At 36.8% G+C, this 21041-nt stretch overlaps 1 protein-coding gene across 1 annotated transcript in view; it reads left to right on the forward strand.

The window, feature by feature from the left end:
* The window catches only part of Zcwpw2 (zinc finger CW-type and PWWP domain containing 2), a gene marked incomplete in the record, with an annotated part of 165116 nt that overhangs the window by 75106 nt on the left and 68969 nt on the right, over positions 1-21041 (forward strand). Inside the window, 1 exon segment of the mRNA XM_029567035.1 lies at positions 1-147. Coding sequence (XP_029422895.1) covers positions 1-147 — 147 coding nt within the window.

Below are 21041 nucleotides of genomic sequence, written 5' to 3' on the forward strand. Positions count from 1 at the left end.
CTTTGTCTTGATCCTTTCAAAAGAAAATATGTGACCTATGACCTGGATGGAAATGTTAAACAGTATCACATAGAATTCCTGGGTGATCCCCACTCAAGAGCATGGATAAATGCAACATTTGTTGGATATTATAGTGTCACATTAAAGGTAGGTAAAGTAACACAAGAAGTTTGTACTTTTCTGCATTTGTTTTGACTTGGGGTCAATTTTTTATCTCTGATCCTAAAATATATAATTATTTACATTTGGATTTACATTAACAAAATAGTCTATGCTATGCTTTTAAGTTGAAACACATTTATATTTGAAGGTATGTTTTTTTCAAAGAAATTATGGTTATTAAGTAGCTGTGGGAATTTAATTTTTTAAGATGGCAATATAGTAAAAAAATCAACTGAAGAATTTACATAATTGACTTTTGAAACAGTTTTAATATTCTAATTTGATAATATAAAAATTCTCTTGAGAAGACTTAAATTGCAGCATCACAGGGAAAATTATTTATGGAGTACAACCAGCTTTTCAAATTTCAAACAAAATATTTCATTATGGTAACTCAATCAAGTATCTTTTTATTCTTTTTAAACTTAAATTCACACATTACAATTAATGAATAGATTGGATTCTCAGGTTGACAAAAATAGGTGAGCTAGACCTATTCCCAAGGATAAGTCGTAGTAAGTATAAACCAATTCAATTATCTGTATTTAAATTCTAGTATCGAAACTTTTCATCTGAAAATCATGCTACCATTAAAAACCTGTTTAAAAGTCAGTGCCATAAATACAGATACCTTTGATTCAGTTTTGAAGGTTTTTCCTTTATGAGAAAGGAAAAACATTATTTAGGTACATATCACTGTATATGTAGATAAATGAAATAACCAAATCCTAGTAAAATTAAATCTCTGACAATTTGAGGCACTTTAAAATAGCTTTTACTTTATCTTTGGCATACCCAGCATTTTGTATGATTTAGTTTGAAAGCAACCCAAAGGAAATACTGCTTGAGTAAAAACATGTAAATAACAGACCACAACATAGGTCCACTTCATGTTAGGTGTGTTCCAACAGTCTTAATGTGAAACACCTTGTCTCTCTGCATTTATGAGAAAATTAAACAGTTTTTAGTTTTATTTTATGAAAAGTATATATATATATTTCTTTTCCTGTTTAATCATGTTCATCTGGTTTTTAAACTTTTTGAGTAGTTAGTTCTGCCTGAAGACAGATCTGCTGACTTTATTTTCTTCCCAAGCACACGAAAATACTCAGTTACTGTCTTTGGGTACAGGTGATAGGTTTTTCTCCTCCATAAATAGCACCTTTACTGATACATTGAGATGTACCTCAAAGCGTTGGAAGCAATATTTACACTGTAGATTTGTAACTTGTACTAGTTTGTTCACATATTCTTATTAGTTGCTGTGAAGATTCTTGAAATCCACTCCTCAATTTTAAAGAAAACTTGACTCAATGTGTTCAGAGAGAAGACTGAGAGATGATGGCAGAACAGAAAACAAGAAACTGTTTCTCTGCTTAAACAATAATCATAGTGGGGAAATCTGTCTAATGTGGCTATCTTTGAGCTCTGGAACATATTACAGGCCTGCAGCTTCCAAGGGAGCTTTGGACTAGAGTTAATTTCAGTCAATTTCGGCTTTCATTATAGTAGCTGCTACCAGTCCCTCATCATATCCCCTTGGAAGGCAGCTGTTGCAGGAGTTCCTGGAGGATATTACACACAGCTCTCAGGAGCCAATTAAAGCATAAAGACCCCTGTCTTCCAAGCACTGGGAACATTTACTTTTTTTTTTTTTTTTTTTTTTTTTTGGCCTTTTTGAGACAGGGTCTCCCTGTAGCCCCAGCTGTCCTGGAACTCACTATGTAGACCAGGCTGGCCTTGAACTCACAGAGATCCACCTGCCTCTGCTGGGATTAAAGGCATGTGCCACCACGTCTGGCTACTTTTTTTAATATATAATTTATTGACACTTTAATACATGCATATAAGGTGTTTTGATCAAATCCATGCCCACTCCCTCCCCTCCAACTCCTCCCATATCTCCCCATCACTTTTTTTTCTGATAATTTCATGTACTTTCTTCTTTGATTTTTTTTTAATGGGGCTTTTGGCTATTCTAAGATTCTCCCCTCTGAAAGGGGTAACCCTAACATCTTTTAAGGATTAGATAAAAGCTCCCAATATTTTCGACATTTTTGGCCTTTGGAATGGAGTAGGTTGGTAAGAAGCCCAAGGACATTGTGAGTTTTAGCCAAGAAACTGGCTACTTTTCTTTGGGGTCTTTTTACCCTAACTGCCTAGCCAATTCCTACCTCCTATTCTTATCACACCATCCTCTGAAGAGGTTACCCAAATTGCCAATAGGGAATTGGGATGCAGACCACTCCGGCTTCTTCAATGCTGAACAGGGATGCAGGGTGAGGCAATTGGAGTACCCCTTCAGTGGGTCCATCTAAAAGACTCCCAAATTGTATAACTCTTATCTCAAAGAGGGAAAAGAAAGTCTTTGAATACTGAATAGGAGATGTGAAGAAGTAAAGGCAAGAGTCATTAGCACTACAAGTTCTAGACAGAGAAAAAAGTCAGAAGAGGGCAATTTTCAAATGTTCATATGAGAGTCCATTGGAGTTTCTTGACAAGGGCTTCTGAAACATCCCTCTATTGGGTTCCTCCTCATTTTTCCTTTGTCTTCCAAAGCTGGACTCTAGAGTGATGGATTCAGGATTTGCTTTCAGTTATTTTGGCAGCTGTTGGAGTGGTTAGAATCAGTGTCAGTTCCCTCTCAAAGGCTTCTAGATAGGGGGAGAAAACAAATTTATCCATTATTTTAGAACAATAGCTGGTTGTCTCCCTTAGCTACAGGTGGGCACTACAGTACTGGAGACCAAGATTTTAAGACTTACATCTGAGCAGCACTTTCTGGTTAAGAACAAAATCATCAATGAGAAATAATTGTCTAAATAACTTTTTATATAGACTTAAGCCTAATGCCTGGGAAGTATAATCCCCTGAACTCTTAAAGAAATATACTGATGACTTTACTCTTTGGTTATACTTTCCTTTTGGGTGTTTAAGACCATACAGTTGGCTCAAATAAATCAACTTATTTTTACACGTAAGGTCATTTGAGGATCTGTTCCTTGGGGGTTACATGGGCTTGGGAGGAGCTCCTGGCTCCTTTCTTTTACCAGTTCCATCTATGTGAAGATAAGTCAAAGGTCCTGCTCAACCATGGCTTGCTTCACTTGCAAATATGAATGAGTATTTCCTCTGAGTTGACTCTCCTCTTTGTAGGCTGGACACTGGTTCAAATCCAAGTCCATCTCCTGGGGTCTCCATGGCCTCCCTGAACAAGAGGACAGGTGACTCCCCACAGTTACAGGACATTTTGAGAGATGTTCCATAGTCTCCTGGAACTTAGTCGACCTTGGAGGACAAGGGGTAAAAACTGTCCTTTAAGTCCCTTTGACCACATTAGTATAGACCTCAAACTATGGTTGTTAAACATCCAATAATGTTAGTTCCACCAGTCCAATACTTTTAATTATCATGTGCTGTGTAGATAAGTCTTGGGTAAAAAAACCAAATATTCTCAGATAAACTTTGACTAGATATATATTTTGTTCCTTAAACTAGTTGACTAAAATATGACCACAGACATTTTTAAGATTATGTGTATATTATTTTTGTCTCATCCTTTATATATCATAACAAACCTACACAGATCTTCATCACTTGCTTAGGCTTTCTCATCTTTTCTATTTTGGAAAATATCTCCATTCCCATATCCTTTTAACATCTTTTACATTCTCATTTAACAAATTTTCCATCTGTTGTGAGACTTCTTTTCCTGGGGATGCTAAGCAATGCTTATTCCCTTTCAAGGTTCTAGCGTCAAGCCAATGTTTAATTAAAGTTTTCATGGGGAACCAATGAATTTATTGAGCTTACTTAACAAGACAACTGAGGGGTGGCTGAGGTATAAGTATGACCTGAGGGTATGCACACTGGAAAGCCTTTACCCAGAGTGAGTCATGCCTTTTCTTCCTAGCCTTCCCTAGAGTGTATACTTCAGCACTCCCCAAATCCAGGAGGCCATGTGTGATTAGGGTCAAATTACATTCAGTTAGCTAGGAAGAGTGGCTGGATCCCCCTGGTGAGGTTCCAGTGACCCTGCTTGGAGCTCCCTTAATGAATGAGCACAACCATCAACAAGCCCAATTGTCAAGGTGTTTAGAGCTCAGGCTCAGGTGAAGTCGTGATAGTGGTAGTTATTTCATGCAGAAGTGACTGCTGTATAGCATCATCTTATTAAAAGGACCTGGAATTTAAAAGGATTTGGTGCTAGGATCCATATATGGAGAATATATGCCGTTTGTTTTTCTGAGTCTGTGTTACTTCAGTTAGTATAATAGTTTCTAGATCCATCCATTTACCTGCAAATTTCATTATTTCATCTTTCCTTACTGCTGAATAAAATTTCTTTGTGTAAATACACCACATTTTTGTTAACCACTCTTCAGTTGAAGGGCACTTATGTTGCTTCCATCTCTGAGCTATTGTGAAAAGAGCAGCAAGAAACATGGTTATACAAGTGTCTACAATAGGATGAGTACTTTGGGTGTATTCCAAGGAGTGGTATATCCGGGTCATATGATAGGTTCATTTTTAGTTTTTTAAGAGTTCTCCACACTATTTTCCATAGAGGCTGCACAAGTTTGCAATCCCACCATCAGGGAATGAGCCTTCCCCTTTCTCCACATCCTGGCCAGCATTTGGTATCATTTGTTCTCTTGATCTCTGATTGGGGTGATAGATACCTTAGGGTGGTTTTCAGCTTGCATTTCTCTAATTACTAACGATGTTGAACACTTTTTGAGATGTTTCTTAGTCATCTTTCTTTATTTGAGAATTCTCTCTTTAGATCTTTAGCCCATCTTTTAATTGGGTCATTTGATTTCTTGATTCTTTGTTTTTTGAGTTCCTGATATATTCTGGCTGTTAAACCCCTGTCAGACATGTCATTATTGAAGATTTTTTCCCATTCTGTGGGTTTTCTCTTCACTTTTTTGATTCTGTCTTTTGCTGAAGCATTTTAGTTTAATGAGGTCCCACTTGTTGATTGCTGACCTTAATTCCTGAGCAACTGCTGTCTGATTTAGAAAATCCTTTCCTATACCTATATCTTGTAAGTTACTGCCAATATTTTCTTCTAATAGTTTCAGGGTTTCCAGTTTTATGTTGAGGTCTTTGATCCATTTGAAGTTGACTTTTGTGCAAGGTGAAAGATAAGGATCTAATTTCATTCTTCTACAGGCAGAGATCCAGTTTTGCCAGAACCATTTGTTGAAGATTCTGTCTTTCCTCCATTGTGTGTTCTTGGCACCTTTGTCAAATATCATGTGGCTGAAATTACATGTACTCAGGTTTGGATCTTCAATGATGTTCCCTTGACCTATGTGTCTATTTTTGCATCAGTACCATACTTTTTTTAAGACTATAGCTCTATAGTATACTTTGAGATCTGGTATAGAAATATCCACAGTGTTGCTCTTTGTACTCAGGGTTGCTTTGGCATCTGGGGTCTTTTGTGCTTCCACACAAAATTTTTTTCTAATTCTGTGAAGTATGTCATGGGGATTTTGATTGAGATTGCATTGAATCTATATATTGCTTTTGATAGGATGGTCATTTTCACAATATTATTTCTTCCAATCCATGAACGTGGAAATTTCTTCCATCTCCTGATGTCTTCCTTAATCCCTTTCTTTAACAATTTAAAATTTTCATTGTAGAAATCTTTGGTGTCTTTGGTGAGATTTATTCCACTATATTTTATTTTATTGCAGCTATTGTGAATGGGAGCATTTCCCTATATTCTTTCTTCAGTTGCTTGTTATTGGTATATAGAAAAGCTACTGATTTTTTTAGATTGATTTTATAACCTCCTACTATACTGAAAGTATTGATCAGTTCTAGGAGTTTTCTAGTGGAACTTTTGGTATCTCTTAGGTATAGTATCATATCATCTTCAAAAAATGATAGTTTGACCTCTTATTTTCCAATTAGTACTTCTTTAATATCCTTCTCCTGTCTTATTGCTCTAGCAAGAGTTTCAAGTACTATGTTGAAAATGACTGGAGATAGTAGACATCTTTGTCTGGTTCCTGATTTTAAAGGGAATGCTTCCAGTTTTTCTCCATTTAGAATGATGTTGGCTGTGGGTTTGTTTTATATAGCTTTACTTATGTTGAGGTATGTTCCCTCCAGTCCAGTTCCCTCTTGGACTTTGAACATAAATGCATGCTGAATTTTGTCAAAAGCCTTTTCTACATCTATTGAGATGACAATGTAGTTTTTGTCTTTGAGTCCATTTATATGATTAATGATGATAATTGACTTGTGTATATTGAACCATCCCTGCATCTCTGGGATAAAGCCTACTTGATCATGGTGAACGATCTTTTTGATGTGCGTCTGTATGCGGTTTGCAAGTATTTTGTTGAGAATTTTTGCATCTATGTTCATTAAGGATATGGGCCTATAGTTTTCTTTTTTGGTTGTGTCTTTACCTGGTTTGGCTATTAGAGTGATCCTAGCTTCATAGAAGGAATTTGGGAGTTCTCCCTCTGTTTCTACCTTTTTGAATAATTTAAGTAGTATTGGTTGAAGTTATTCTTTAAATGTCTGGTAGAATTCTGTGGTAAATCCATCTGGGCCTGCCCTTTTTTTAGTTGGGAGGCTTTGTATTACTGTTTCAATTTCCTTACATGTTCTGGGTCTGTTCAAACTGTTGATCTCTTCTTGGTTTAACTTTGGTGGTTCTCATGATTTTAGATATCCATCCATTTCTTTCAGATTTTCAAATTTAGTAGCATATAGGTTTTTAAAACAGTCCCTTATAATGGTCTGGATCTTTTGGGTGTCTGTTGTGATGTTTCCCCTTTCATCTCTTATTTTGTTGACTTGGATTTGCCCTTTCTTTTGGTTAACTGGGCTAAGGGTCTGTCTATCTTGTTTAGCTTTTCAAAGAACCAGATCTTAGATTCATTGATTCTTTGTGTTTTCTTTGTTTCTATTTCATTAATTTCTGCTCTGATTTTTGTTATTTCTTCTCTTCTGCTGGGTTTGAGTTTAATCTGTTCTTGCCTTTCCAGGGTCTTGAGTTGTAGTGTTAGGTCATTTTGGGAGGCTCTTTCTCATTTTTTAATGTAGGTACTTAGAGTTATAAACTTCCCAGCTTTCAATGTGTCCCAGAGGTTGTGTTGTGTTGTATTGTCCTTTTCGTTGAATTTCAGGATTTCTTTTATTTCTTTCTTAATTTCTCCTTTGACCCACTCATTGTTTAGAAGTTTGTTGTTCAATCGCTGCGAGTTCATGTAGTGACTAGGGCTTTGTCCCGTGTTGATTTTGAGCTTTATTGCATTGTGGTCCAATAGAATGCATGAAATTATTTCAATATTTTTTGTATTTCTTGAGTTTGTTTTGTGGCCTAGTATGTGGTCAGTTTTTTAAAAAGTTCCATGGGTGCTGTGTAGAAAGTATATTTTTTAGTGCTTGGGCAGAGTATTCAAAAGATGTCTGTTAGATCCATTTAATGTATGGTATCATTTAATTCAGATGTCTCTCTGTTTATTCTTTGTCCATTTGACCTGTCTAATGTATACAGTGGGGTATTGAAGTCTCCTACGATTACTGCGTTGAGATTAATCTGTGTCTTAAAGTCCTGTAGTATTGTTTTTATGAATTTGGATGCACCCAAGTTTGGTGTGTATAAGGACTGTAATTTCTTCTTAGTTAACTGTTCTTTTCATCAGAATGAAGTGACCCTCCTTATCTCTTCTGATTAGTTTTACTTTGAAGTCTATTTCTTCAGATATTGGAATTGCAACCACTGCTTGTTTCTTCATGCTATTTGCTTGGAATATTCTTTTCTATCCTTTTACCTTAAGGTAGTGCCTGTCCTTGAAGGTGAGATGGGTTTCTTGCAGACAGCAAAGTGATGGATTTTGTTTCTTAATCCATTCACTTAACCTGTGTCTTTTGACTGGGGGTTCAGTCCATTAATATTTAAAATTATTATGGAAAGATGTATATTGGTTGCCATAATTTTGATTGCTGTTTGTGTCTCTGTCTAATTTTGTGTTTCCTCGATTATACCTTTATTTGTTTTGTTTCAGTGCCCCTGATGTATGGTTGTTTCTCTCTCTGCTCTCTGTATTGCTTCAAGTAATCCTTGAAGGGCTGGTTTTGTGGACATGTATTCTTTCAGGCTTTTCATGTCATGGAAGATTTTTCTTTCCTCCTCAACTATAATAGACATTTTTGCTGGGTTAAGTATTCTGGGCTGACATCTATTGTCATGTAGAACTGGAAATACCTTGGTTCCATGCTCTTCTGGCTTTCATAGTTTCCATTGATAAGTCAGGTGTCATTCTGATGGGCTTTTCCTTTGTATGTGACTTGTTTTTCTTTTGCTGCTTTCAGTATTGTGTCTTTGTTCTGTACATTTAGTGTTTTTACCTCGATATGTCATGGGGAGTTTCTTTTCTGATCCTTTGTATTTGGTGTTCTGTGTGTTTCCTGTATTTGTATGGGGGTGTCTTTCCTTAAATAAATTCTCTTCTACAATCCTGTTTAAAATCTGGTCAACACCATTAACCTGAAATTCTTCTCCTTCCTCTATTCCTATGATCCATAGATTTGATCTTTTCATGGTGTCGCACATCTCTTGCATATTCCATTCCTGTGTTTTTAAATTTTTTCCATAATATTTGCTTGAATGGTCCAATTCTTCAACTTTATCCTCTAGTGTTGATATTCTGTTTTCCACTTCATTTATTCTAGCAGTGAGGTTTCCCCCTGTTGTTTCAAGTTAGCTTATTTAGTTTTGCACTTCCTTCTTCATTTCTGCCTGAGTTTTCTTCAGTGTTTCCGTCTCTTTTTTCAATTCATTCAGAAGTTTATCCCTATCTTCTTCTAGTTCTTTGATTTGTTTGTTTGTGTGTTCTTTAAATTTGCTGAATTCCTTGATCGTGTTTATGATTATTCTTTTAAATTCAGTTCTCCTTATAGAACTCTTCTACAGGGTTCATGGAGTTTTGGCTTTCTATTTTATTATTATTTTGTTGTGATTTTGGCATGTGAATTTTTTTAGTTGTTTATGATTCTGATATGAGAATTAAGTTGAAGTATGCTTCTGTTTGTATTTTCTGGATGCCTAGATCCTTTCTTTATTACTTATGTAAAGCTGGTTGGTACAGGGTTCAGGTCCTCTCAGGTTATTTTGGAGGGAACTGATGGCTTCAGATCAGCTGTTCAGGAGTACCCACAGAATCCCAATTAGGTTCTAGTCAGGTACACTCAGGCTTCCTTAACCATGGTGGAGGCAGGATCTGGGCACTCTCAGACAGTCCACCCTCTCAGCCTACCAAAGCCAGATCTGTCCTGGGGCCTTGGGAGGGCCCTCACAAAATCCCATGTAGGGGGATGGGTATGGTGCAATTAGGGGAAGCTCACCACCACATGGAGGCAGGATCCTGGGGCTCTCAAGCTGTCCCCTGGGCTCTCAGTCCCTCTGTAAGAGAGAGGCCAGAGGGAGACCAGAACTTGCCCCTGTCTGGAGACTGGTCTGCTGAGATCAGAGCTGCTACAGTGATGGCGGTCAGAACCCATCCTCCGAATGTTTACTCTTAAGTGTGGCCTATGATTACAAGGTTGCATACAAAGAAGATAGCTTCCATTTTTGTCCTATCTCTTTGTTTCCATTTTGAAAGCGCTTTCTCTTCAGCTAAAGTGACTCTCAGTATAGAAAGGGATTAGACACTTTCTTCCCTGTCCTTTGATTTTTCTTTTTTCTCCTTTTGGGAGCCAGACATTAAAGACAAGCATACTAAGACACTAGAGAGCCACTGCATATACAGGGGACATTAGAAGTGATTCTGTATGCCAAGTGGCAAGAAAGGGCTGAGAAGGCCTAAAGTATTAGCTTGGTCTAGTCCTTGGCACAGAGCCTGTTATACCAGACACTTGTTTCATAAACCCACTGCTTTTTAAAACGAAATTAGTAGCTGAGCATGGTGGCACAAGTCTTTAATCCCAAAACTTGCATGGCAGAGGTAGGTGTGTTCTAGGCTAGTCAGGGCTATACATGAGACCATTTCTATAAGATTAAAAAGAAATTAAGAGGCAAATAAGGTAAGGAAAATGGATTTTTTTGTAGTTTGGTCAAACTCAGGAAAGAATGACTCCTAGTTTCTTTCCCCTCTTTTGCGTTACAGTTTAATAGAAAAGATGAAACAAAAGCCAGGAAATATGCATTATTTAAATTGTCAGAACTGCGTGAAATTGCTCTGTGGAAGGCACATTCATCCTCTGGTTGGTATCAGGGGTTCAACCTTTTGTTTTCCTTCCTTCAGCATGGGATTTCTGGGAAAGATCTTAATTCTTTGGGGTCCATTGTTTCAATAGTGTGGTAGCTGAAGGCAGGGGCACAAGTGTCTCTTTTGAGAATATCTCCTCTCCTTCTACATTAAAACAACTCAAAAAACAAAGGGAATAAAACCCTGGTAATTCTGGTGAAAGGGAAAGATCTGATTTCTAGAGTTACCATGTTGTTGCACTCAAATATGCAGTTCTCAATGAAAGTTCACAAGACTACAGAGAAACAGGCAATTATGACCCATTCAAAGGAGAATATAATCCACAGAAAGTGCCCCAGAGACAGCCCTGCTGATAGATCTATGAGGCAAAGACTGTAAAGTAGCAGAACTTAAGAAAATAGAGTCAATAAAATGATGTACAGAGAAAATAAAAATATCAGCAAAGAGGTAGAAAACCTAGAAGGAAACAAAACAATTGTTTTTGTGTGTGTGCACGGGGATTGAACACGGAGCTTCATGCTTGCTAAAAAGTATTCTGCCAATGAATTACACTCCCAGCCCACAAAGAGAAATTCTGAAGCAGACAACTTCAGCAATTGAATGAAAATTTCATTCTAAGAAATTGGAAGCAGATTTCAGAAGGCAGAAAATATCAACAAACTTAAAGATAGAACAGTAGAAAATTTTGGGTCTAAGAAATAGAAAAATGATTAAAGAAAGGTAAAAAATGAGACCTTTGGGACAGCATTAAGCAGATCAATGGTGGGAGTTTCAAAAGGACAAGAGATGCAGGAACAGAATGTATCTGAAGAAATAATGGCCCCAAATTGTGTAAATATGATTAAGGACATTGTATTAGTCAGGGTTTTCCAAAGAAACAGAACCAGTAGAATGAATATGTACAAAGATTTATCAGCTTAGCTCACAGGATAGAGTCCGAGTAGTCCAACAATGGCTGCACCACACTGGAGAGGCTGAGAATCTGTAGTCGCTCAGTCCACAAGGCTGGATGTCTCAGTAGTCCCAATCCGGTGCTGAAGGTCTGACAAATTCCAAAATATCAGCTAGTCTTCAGTCTACAGCAGCAAGACGAACTCACCAGCGAGAGAGAAGGCAAACAGCAAAAAGCCTGGCATTCTCCTCTGCCTTGGTCTTTTATACCAGTTGCCATCGGAAGGTAATGCCCACATTTAGGGTGTGTCTTCTGGCTTTAGATGATCCAATCAAGAAGATCTCTTTCATTTCAGTTAATCTCAGATGAAATCAAGTTGACACCCAGGATTAGCCATCACAGACATAAACATAACTATCCAGGAAACTTGACAAACTGAAATAAGATGACCACAAAGAGGCCGAAACAAGACAGGATCAAACATTACAACAAGGAGAAACATGAAAGCAGCAAGAAATGAGTGCCTAATACACAAGCATTCTCACTGGGCTCAGCGCTTTCCTTTCAGACAGTTACTAGGCCAAAAGCAGTATGCTGTGATGTATTCAAATCACCAAGGGAAGAGACTGCCACTGAAGAGTCCTGTATCTGACGAAACTACCCTTCACAAGTGGTACAAATGAAGACATTTTTAGATAAAAGCAAAGAGAGCTCATTACCTTGAAATTTGCCCTGCATGAAATAGTCAAGGGGCATTGCAGCAGAGTGCATTGAAAGAATACTAGACAGTAACTTGAAGCTTCGTGAAGAAATAAAAATCTCCGTAGGGATAAACATATGGGAAAGTATAAAAACTTGTATTGTTACAATATTTTATAACTACTTTCATATCCTAGATATTGAGACTAATACTTTATTATTCTAAAATTAAGTATCATTATAAGTTCATTTGTAATTCCACATTTTTATCTACATAATGCAAGGGACTAATTGACTTAAAGAATTGTTCATTTATGTTTTGAGGCAAATAACATATAAAATTATAATTTATATAATCAACAACTAAAAGGGCTGGGGTAGAAATGTTAAAGGAAGTTTTGTATATTGTTGAAGATAAGCTCATGTAAATTAAAATTACAGTGTTATAGACTCAACAAACAATTTAAATGTAATCTCCATGTCCATTCCTTAAATTTCAACACTCTTCAGAATTTGGCTAAATGACTTGAGGTCATGTCATTCTAATTTCTCCACTCTGTAAAAAGAAATAGCATATTTTCCTACTGTAATTTATCAAGTAAATAGATTTCTGTAAAATGATCATCTAAACAAATTACAGGTGATTACACCATTGAATGTAGTTTGTTCTATGAAATGTTCTCCAAGAGCTCTCATGTTAACATGTTTTGTGATAATTCCAATAATTGTATATTTAGACCAAGGACTGGGTAGATCCAGTTCATATATTTAGTTTTTCAACATTACTACTGCTTGATATGTGGAAGAAACTGAGATTCAGACTATGTGTCTGCAAGGTCAGTCAACTGCTTAGTGATAGCAAAGTGCCAAAATCAAAACACTATTTCTTTCCCCTTTGTGCACTGCCAGTTCACATATGTATGAGAAGTGGTCTAATTAACTGTTGACTATTTCCCACATTTACACCTACAATGAGGAAAATTTTCACCTTTTAATTTCAGGGTATGTGTTAAATGATGGCAATGTTTGGTCAGCTTGCTCTTCTTCACTTGCTACTCAGTGCTCTCCTTTGAAAGAGTAGAGACCGTAACGTACAACCAGAGTTCTTGATAGAGACTTAGAGTATATCTCTATAACTGTGCCTTATTTTGTGAATGATTTGCCAAGAACCTAGCATAAGAATAGAGTTGCCATGCTAGTAGCTAAGGGGCTAACCAGGCAGGCGGTCAGGTGTTTTGGGCTCAAAGATTGGTTCTGCTGTTTACTAACAGTTGACTTCATACAAGTCACTCAAATGTATAAACCCCAGATGCCTCATCAGTAAAACAAAAGCGTATGATTATATCTACCAATGGTAGACATTGACAGATCCTGACATAAACAGCTTAAAGGTAGAAATCACTTATTTTGGTTCATGCTTTCAGACTATAGTCTTCTGTGTTGATGCTAGGCCCTTGGTGAGGCAGAGGATGCTTGTGCTGGCTGGCTTCCTTCATTTTATACCCTTTTCTCATCTGGGCTCCTAGCCTATGGGATAATGCTACCCGCAATCAGACTGGATCTTCTCCTCTTGCTTAATCCTTCTGGAAATGCCCTCATAGACATACCCAAAGTTGTGTTTCACTAACATCTTAGGTACATGTCAGTCCAGTCAAGTAGACAATCAAGATTAACCATCATATTGCCCCAAAAAGTACTTGTGAGGGTTAATTGTGATAACCCTCACAGAACTTTGTCTTATAATAGATCTTCAACAAATATTGGCTATTACTTTTAATAGCAAGTTAAATATGAAAGGAAATCACTCATTGTCTTTCTGTAGACCCCCACATGTATGAGAGGAAATAAAAAGGTACAAAGAACAGTCAGGTGATGAGTATCCTTTATTAGGAACTGAAAGGCATACAGGGAGTTGATCTTGTTTTTTGAGGTCATCTCTGCCAAGCATTTCTAGTTTAGTATAGAAAGAGGTACTAAGAACTATTGAAATCAAGAGGTAAATTGGAGCCTTTGCAGTCTGATTTCTTGGTGAATGAATAGTCCCCTTGTCAGCAATGCCTCAAGAATATTTTGGATTTGTACTATCTCTCATGTTCTTTACAACTGAGAGAAACCAGTTTCTTTTCCTATATTCATTTTGCTTTTCTGATGCACTCATATTTATATATGCTGACTTGGCTGAACAAATAAATTCTTGAATTCACCTCTGTCATCATTATCTTTATACTTCATCTCTTATGAATTTAGATAGCTGTGAACTTGTACTGCATAAAAAGTTCAAATCCAAATAACATGACCCAACTTCACTCTTTTTTGTAAAGGATGGAAAAGGTGACTAATTTCCCATCATCAAATGCATGAAAAATGCATTAAGTAGCGCTAGGTTGCTCATGTTGACTCTTCAGTGGAACAGCAATATTCTTTTTAAGAAACCAAAATACTTAGCTCTTCAGCTTTCTAGAAGGGATTATATTCTGGTTAAAAAATTACGAGGCAGATCATTGCTCTCAAGCCAATATACAAGGCTCATTAAATTGCCCCCCAAGTCATAGCCCCATATAAGTAAAGTGAGGTTGCCTTTCAGTGGGTCTGCCATGTGGGTTCTTAAATTAGAAAATACTTGTAAACTACTCGATATTTTCTTCCATCAGGGAAGCCCCAAACTCATATTTGAAAATCTACAATTGCAAATATTAATTTCCTTTTCGTATTCTCTTGATTTTATTTTTTGTTTGAATTATATTCTAGCAAAGGATTAGAATCCATCCATGAATTCAGCAAAAACCATGATCTGTAATCCCTAAATAAGGCCCATTAAATGAACTTTGAAAATAATTTTCAGAATGATCACTTCTTTGTTTAGCTTACAGTACATATTCTGCTTCTGCATCACATAGTTAACCATCCTGTTTACCTAAACCTCCCACTGCCCTTCCAAATTCACATAGAATTTGCATATTTTTCTGTAAGAAATACAGTGTTTTCCCATAAATAAACAAGTGTGGATCAGAGAATAGCCATGCATGTTAATTTTCTTTTACATTTAGACCTTGTTATCCATTAATGTTTTTGCTTTAGACACATCAGGCCAATTCTGACTCTTTAAAGGCCCGGAGTGAGCACATGCTTATTTTCAGAATGGATGTAAACCTGTCCATTTCTCCCAGTTCTATACCCTTCCTACTGAAACAGTCAACCTTTCTATAGCAGCAGGAGAGAGCTGTAATTTAGTTAAACACTGGCCTTAAAAATTATCTACTGTCTCAATGCTCTTTTGCTTTATTTACGAATAGATTATTTCTGCTTTACCATCATTTTACAGAAGTGTTTATAACTGTCTTCCTGCTATGAGCTTAATTCAATTTTGCAAAATAAAAATTCTATAACTTGAAATCTAAGAATATAAAATACTTAAAACTGTACACAATAAATTTGATTTGTCTTTAAATTCCCTTTAAAATTGTGTTAAAATGTACCTAAGATTTACAGTCTTATCCATATTTAAATATGCAGCTCAGTGGTTACTTGTCTTTAACTGCTGATTAATAGTCATATTTTTCTTGAGCAGTATGAAAATGTCCTGATCAGGAAAATGCCATATGACAGTTTCCTATCATTTTCAACAACTCTTCTTCTTCTTCTTCTTCTTCTTCTTCTTCTTCTTCTTCTTCTTCTTTTTTAATAATATGTGCTAGGACCTCTTCATAACACCATCTTTAAGATTTGTTCAGTGGATCTGCTTGTAGTATCATTTTGTAGTGGTTAAGAACACAAACTCTGGAGCTAGTTTGCCTGTATATTAATTCCAGCTCTTTCTTAATAGCTGTATAAACTTGGCAAGTTGTAAACTCAGCTCCCCTATCTGTAAAGTGTGATAATATGTACCTCATAAGGTTATGAGGGACTCATTAAATGAATAATTTGTGAAGCATTTAGGATGGTGCTTGGCAACACTACATAAGCATTAGATAAGTTAGTAAATTAAAAAATAGTAATAGGCTCTTAAAATAACAGAGGTCCTTTATAAATAAAATACGTACTCAGTCAACTTCTCCCTGATGTGAACAGAGTTCTTTTCTCATTTCCTTGGACTGCAGAAACCAAATGATCTTCCCTTGTGATCCTGATTCACTTTGAAGATAGTTGAGTCTCAGGTTAAGCAACTTATCTGAGGTCATATGCCAGCAGAGCTAGGCCTCAAACCCAGGTGTTAAGCTACAAAGAAACTCCAAGTTTTTAGATTGTATGGCAACTGCCTTAAAATTTGCATTGAGTTTTCTGCTTCTAATCTTCATAAGCATATGAAACTCATAATGAACTATAAGCTGCCAACTAGAAAACTACAAAGGCCTTCTTGTCCGTTGCTTTTAATTCAGTCAACTTACTAATCAATTTACCCTTTAGCCACAATTTTCAAGGCGTCAGAGGTATGAAAATCTTCCTTTCTAGCACTCTAGTTCTTCACTGTGGGTTTGGGACTGCTGTATGCTTCTTTTAAAACCTGGAATTGATTTCATTTCTTTGTAATATTAGCACTAAGTGGGCATTTATTAATACAAATGCTGTAATTCTGATGCCATGGTTTATTTGGCTTTTTCCTTTCTTTACAACTTGTTTCCAAACTTGCCTTACATCACATTCTGCTATAAAGCTCCTTAAAAATATATGTTCCTGAACCTGCTTCCTGTGGAGTCTTCTAAAAATCTGTGTTTTTCACCAGGTTGGGTATAAACTTCTCAGTAAATCTCAGAACCACTCTATAGCAGATAATCTCCCCGTTAATATCTGTTTTCTCTCTATGTAATGGAATCAGATAAAGAAAATAGTTATAAATGTGTGATGTGCTTTCTGTATTTATTTTGTGGATATTGAATGGCTTTATGAATTTATGGTCCTAAAGAAGCCAAGCAACTCAAGCAAAGGAAACACCAGCTTCCCTTGCCTTTCTATACGTGGTTCTCCCTTTGGCAGTGTCTGATTTTCTCTCTGCTGTCAGGTGAAGGGCACCTCTCTTTGTCTCATCTCAAAACCGGCCTTCAGGTCTGTTGCATTAATGGCAGTTGTGCATTAGTAGTAAGTGAAGCTGTTTTCTAGAGGCTGTTACTCCAGGTAATAGACCTACCTGAAGCGTCAGATGGAGACTTCCTAAAAACAAAAGAATATAGCATAGAGCAGTGGTCTCTTCCATCTTGATATGAAAACTTAAGTATCCAGAATACTTAATAAATGTGTGCTCAAATCTAGATTGACAAAAAGCTTATCTAGTACCTTGTGATTTTTCTGATTTGTCTATTAGGACAATTTTATCTTAAACGATTTAATTTCCTATCCTCCCACCTCTGATGTTACAGGGAGTACCCAGGAATATATTAGGTCTCTTGTTTTGTAATTTTCAATATTCAGGCCAAGTAATGGGAGTACACTGTGAACATTTGATTCTCACATTTTCTTTTTCTTTTGTTTCCATCTAATTTCTCTTCTACTGATACAGGAGAGAAATAATGTTCCTTAGAGTGTTCTTAGTCTCATTCCTAAAAGAATTTCAGAATGAACTCAAACAGAAGCTTTAGGACAATTTTATTAGAATTTAAGGAAAAATCCTCAGGGAAGGCAAGCTGCCTTGAGGAGGGGAAAGGAGGAGAGAAGGGGAAAAAGGCATGAAACCATGTCAGTTCAGAGCTTGCATGGAGATGAGATGTGACAGATGAGCAGTCTCATGGCAGGGAGGAGAAGGGAATTGTAGAGAAAAGGGTAGAGAAACCCCAAACATTGGAGCAGCCCAAAGCATTAGGCAAAGCAAAGTTGGAAAAGAGGTGTAAAAAAGAAAAGGAGAGATAATGCTTTTCTGAATTCAGAAAAGTGGACAAGATTTAGAGACCGCATATCTATAACCAGTTCATAAGAACTGCCCTAAGAGGCTGGAATTCCAGGCAGGAAAAGTTCACTACCTCATTAACTTACGAAGTATTCATTCAGTCCACCTCTTTAGCATGACTTAAGGTGAATCTGCCTTCCTAGGGGTGGTCCTATGACCAGCTGATTGACCAGAAAAGCTGGAAAGTCAGGTCTTTATCCAGAACTGAGACACCAGAGGATTGTTTTTCTCTTGACCCATTAATCCCATGAGACTTTTTGACACCTTAATACTAGTGTTTATCACATCCTCATTATTTCAACCTCATATAAACTATCACAGTAAATGAAGCTAGACTTTTTTTTTTTTGATCATCACTACTGGTTCACTTTCTAGTGGTATAGAGAATGAAGGACTTAAGTTGGCTTAGTCTTAAAAATCCTACTGAGTTAGAACAAGTAAAATTCCAACTTATATCTAAACTAAGCAACAAGTAAACTAGATTTACAAACAATATTTGTTTCAAGTATTCAGTAAAGAAGCTTTCTAAACAATCCAGCCTTGATTATATGAAAGAGCCTATGTTAAAAATGGCAGGTTTAAGGAAGTTAGGAGTTAATAGAAAGCTGAAGAGACTAAAGGTGTCAGATAAAGAAAATAGTTATAAATATGTGTTACACTTCCTGTATTTATTTTGTGGAGATTGAATGGCTTTGTGAATTTATGGACTTAAAGGAGACAGACAACTCAGGTACCTGCACTTGAGGTAAGGCTGATGTAACTGTCTTCTAGCTTACATTAAAGAAATAGAATGTTCCTATTGTCCAGAGTCCTGGCTATTCCTGTAGAAATCTCAGTTAAGGAAGACAAGATACCCTTGTGATTAACTTTCTACTGAATTGCTTTAAGAGAAAATAATCTGCTTGATGGAGGAAAGAAGGAAAGCATTGGCACAGCCGTAAATAGAGCAATGCATCAGTGTAGCACATGGTTAGAGTCAACAACCTATGCTGCAACTTCGATGCACCCATTAAAGCTATGCTATCCATAGTAGCAATTCCAGGCTGAGTACTTTACAATAGATGGTAATGCTGGTCCTCAAATATTTATTGGAGCAGCATCCCAAAAGATACTTTGTATATCTTTAGACTAGGAAATCTAGGATTTATGTACATGTGTTTCTAAAGCTATATTACATAAGAAATCGTTTAAAATTATGTTCAAGGCCAGGTGTGGTGGTACATACCTGCAGTCTTGGCTACTAGGGAGGATGGGACAGGAGGATAGCAAGATCAAGCTCAGCCTGGATTGCAAAGTGAGTTTGAAGATAGCCTAAGCAACTTAGTGAGACCTGGTAGCATTTTCTTTCTTGAAAAAAGTGTTTACTTTCAAAAGCTAATGTAAAACTGAGTGCATAACTTGAAAATTAAAGTCGTACAATCAACTGCTTCTTTATACAATCTATTTGGGAGACTATAGAATCTCATTGCAATCCATTAGATACAATGACAACTTTTATATTCTAAAATTATCAATTCAAAATTTGTATCAATGTCAAAGTTAACTGCAAATTTACATACTTAAGATTTAAAAAATGTATTTTTAGACATAGCATTGAGAATGTACTAAAAATCTAAAGCATTGAAATGACAAATATTTAGAAACTGCTTTATTTAGCTTCCTGAATTTACCAAAATAACTTCAAATGTTGACCATTACTTACTTCATTCATTCATTCACTGAAATGCTGGGGACTGAACCCAAGGTTTTGAGTCCTAGGCAAGTGCTCTACCACTGAGCTATACCCCAATAGCTTTCTATTATGATTTGTATTTTGAGACAGGTTCAGGTTGATAGTGTAATCTCTTCCTTGATTTTGCCCCTCATCTTAGTAGAAAGTGATAGTAAAAACCTTATTCAGTGAGTTAAAGTCACCAAGGAGAGACAGTTATCTTCTTCCTTAAACCCTGGGAAGTGGAAGAAGGATATTGAAGCCTTCAGTTGGCCAATCACATCAGATTAAAGCAAAATTAGGACAGTTGTTTGCAAACCTCACCTGACTCCAGAAATTTCCATGCTTATTCATCTACCAGACATCATCATAGTTTTACTAATAAGATCATACCAATTTCCAGACTAAATGTTTCCCTTCTATTTTATTATCACTAATTCTTTATTATTTGTTCATTCATTCATTCATTCATTCATGCATTCATTCATTCATTCATTCATTCATTCAGTTTTATAGTACTAGGGATTGAACCCAGGGCCTTTCTTTTGCTATGCAAATATTCTACAATTGAACTACAATTTGAAATTTTATTTTTGAAACTAAAAATGAACCTACCATATGACCCAGTTATACCACTCCTTGGCATATACCCAAAGGACTTATCCTATTGTAGAGACGCTTGTATAACCATGTTTGTTGCTGCTCTTTTCACAGTAGCTAAGACATGGAAGCAACCTAAGTGCCCCTCAACTGACTAGTAGTTAACAAAAATTTGGAATATTTACACAATGGAGTTCTATTCAGAAGGAAAGAAAGGTGAAATAAATAAATTTGCAGGTAAATGGATGGATCGAGAAACTGTTATATTAAGTGAAGTAACACAGACTCAGAAAAACAAATGACACATGTTCTCCCTCATATGTGGATCCTAGCACCAAATCCTTTTAAATTCCAGGTCCTTTTAATAAGATGATGCTATACAGCAGTCCCTTCTGTATGAAATAACTACCATCATCATGACTTCAGCTGAGCCTGATTGCTAAATATAGTCACAATTGGGCTTGTTGACAGTTGTGCTTATTCATTAAAGGAGTGCCAAGCAGGGTCACTGGACCCTCACCTGAGTATCCAGCCACTCTTCCCAGCCAACTAATCTAGACTTGAAAGACAAAAGAAAAATGAGGAAGAACCCTGTGCTGGATAGCTTTAGTGTCAGTTTGACACACCTGGGTTGAGGGAGCCTCAATTGGGAAATTGCCTCTATTGGACTGGCCTGTGGCCATGTCTGAGGGGCATCTTCTTGATGAGTGATGTGGGAGGGCCCAGCCCACTGTTGGTGGTGACACCCCTGGGCAGGTGGGCCTGTGCTGCATAAGAAAGCAAGCTGAGCAGGGGCCAGGGGAGCAAGTCAGTAAGCAGTGATCCTCCATGGCCTGTGCTCCAGCTCCTGCCTCCAGG

This window comes from Nannospalax galili, unplaced genomic scaffold, assembly GCF_000622305.1.
Source record: "Nannospalax galili isolate Female #2095 unplaced genomic scaffold, S.galili_v1.0 scaffold419, whole genome shotgun sequence".
Lineage (NCBI taxonomy): Eukaryota > Metazoa > Chordata > Mammalia > Rodentia > Spalacidae > Nannospalax > Nannospalax galili.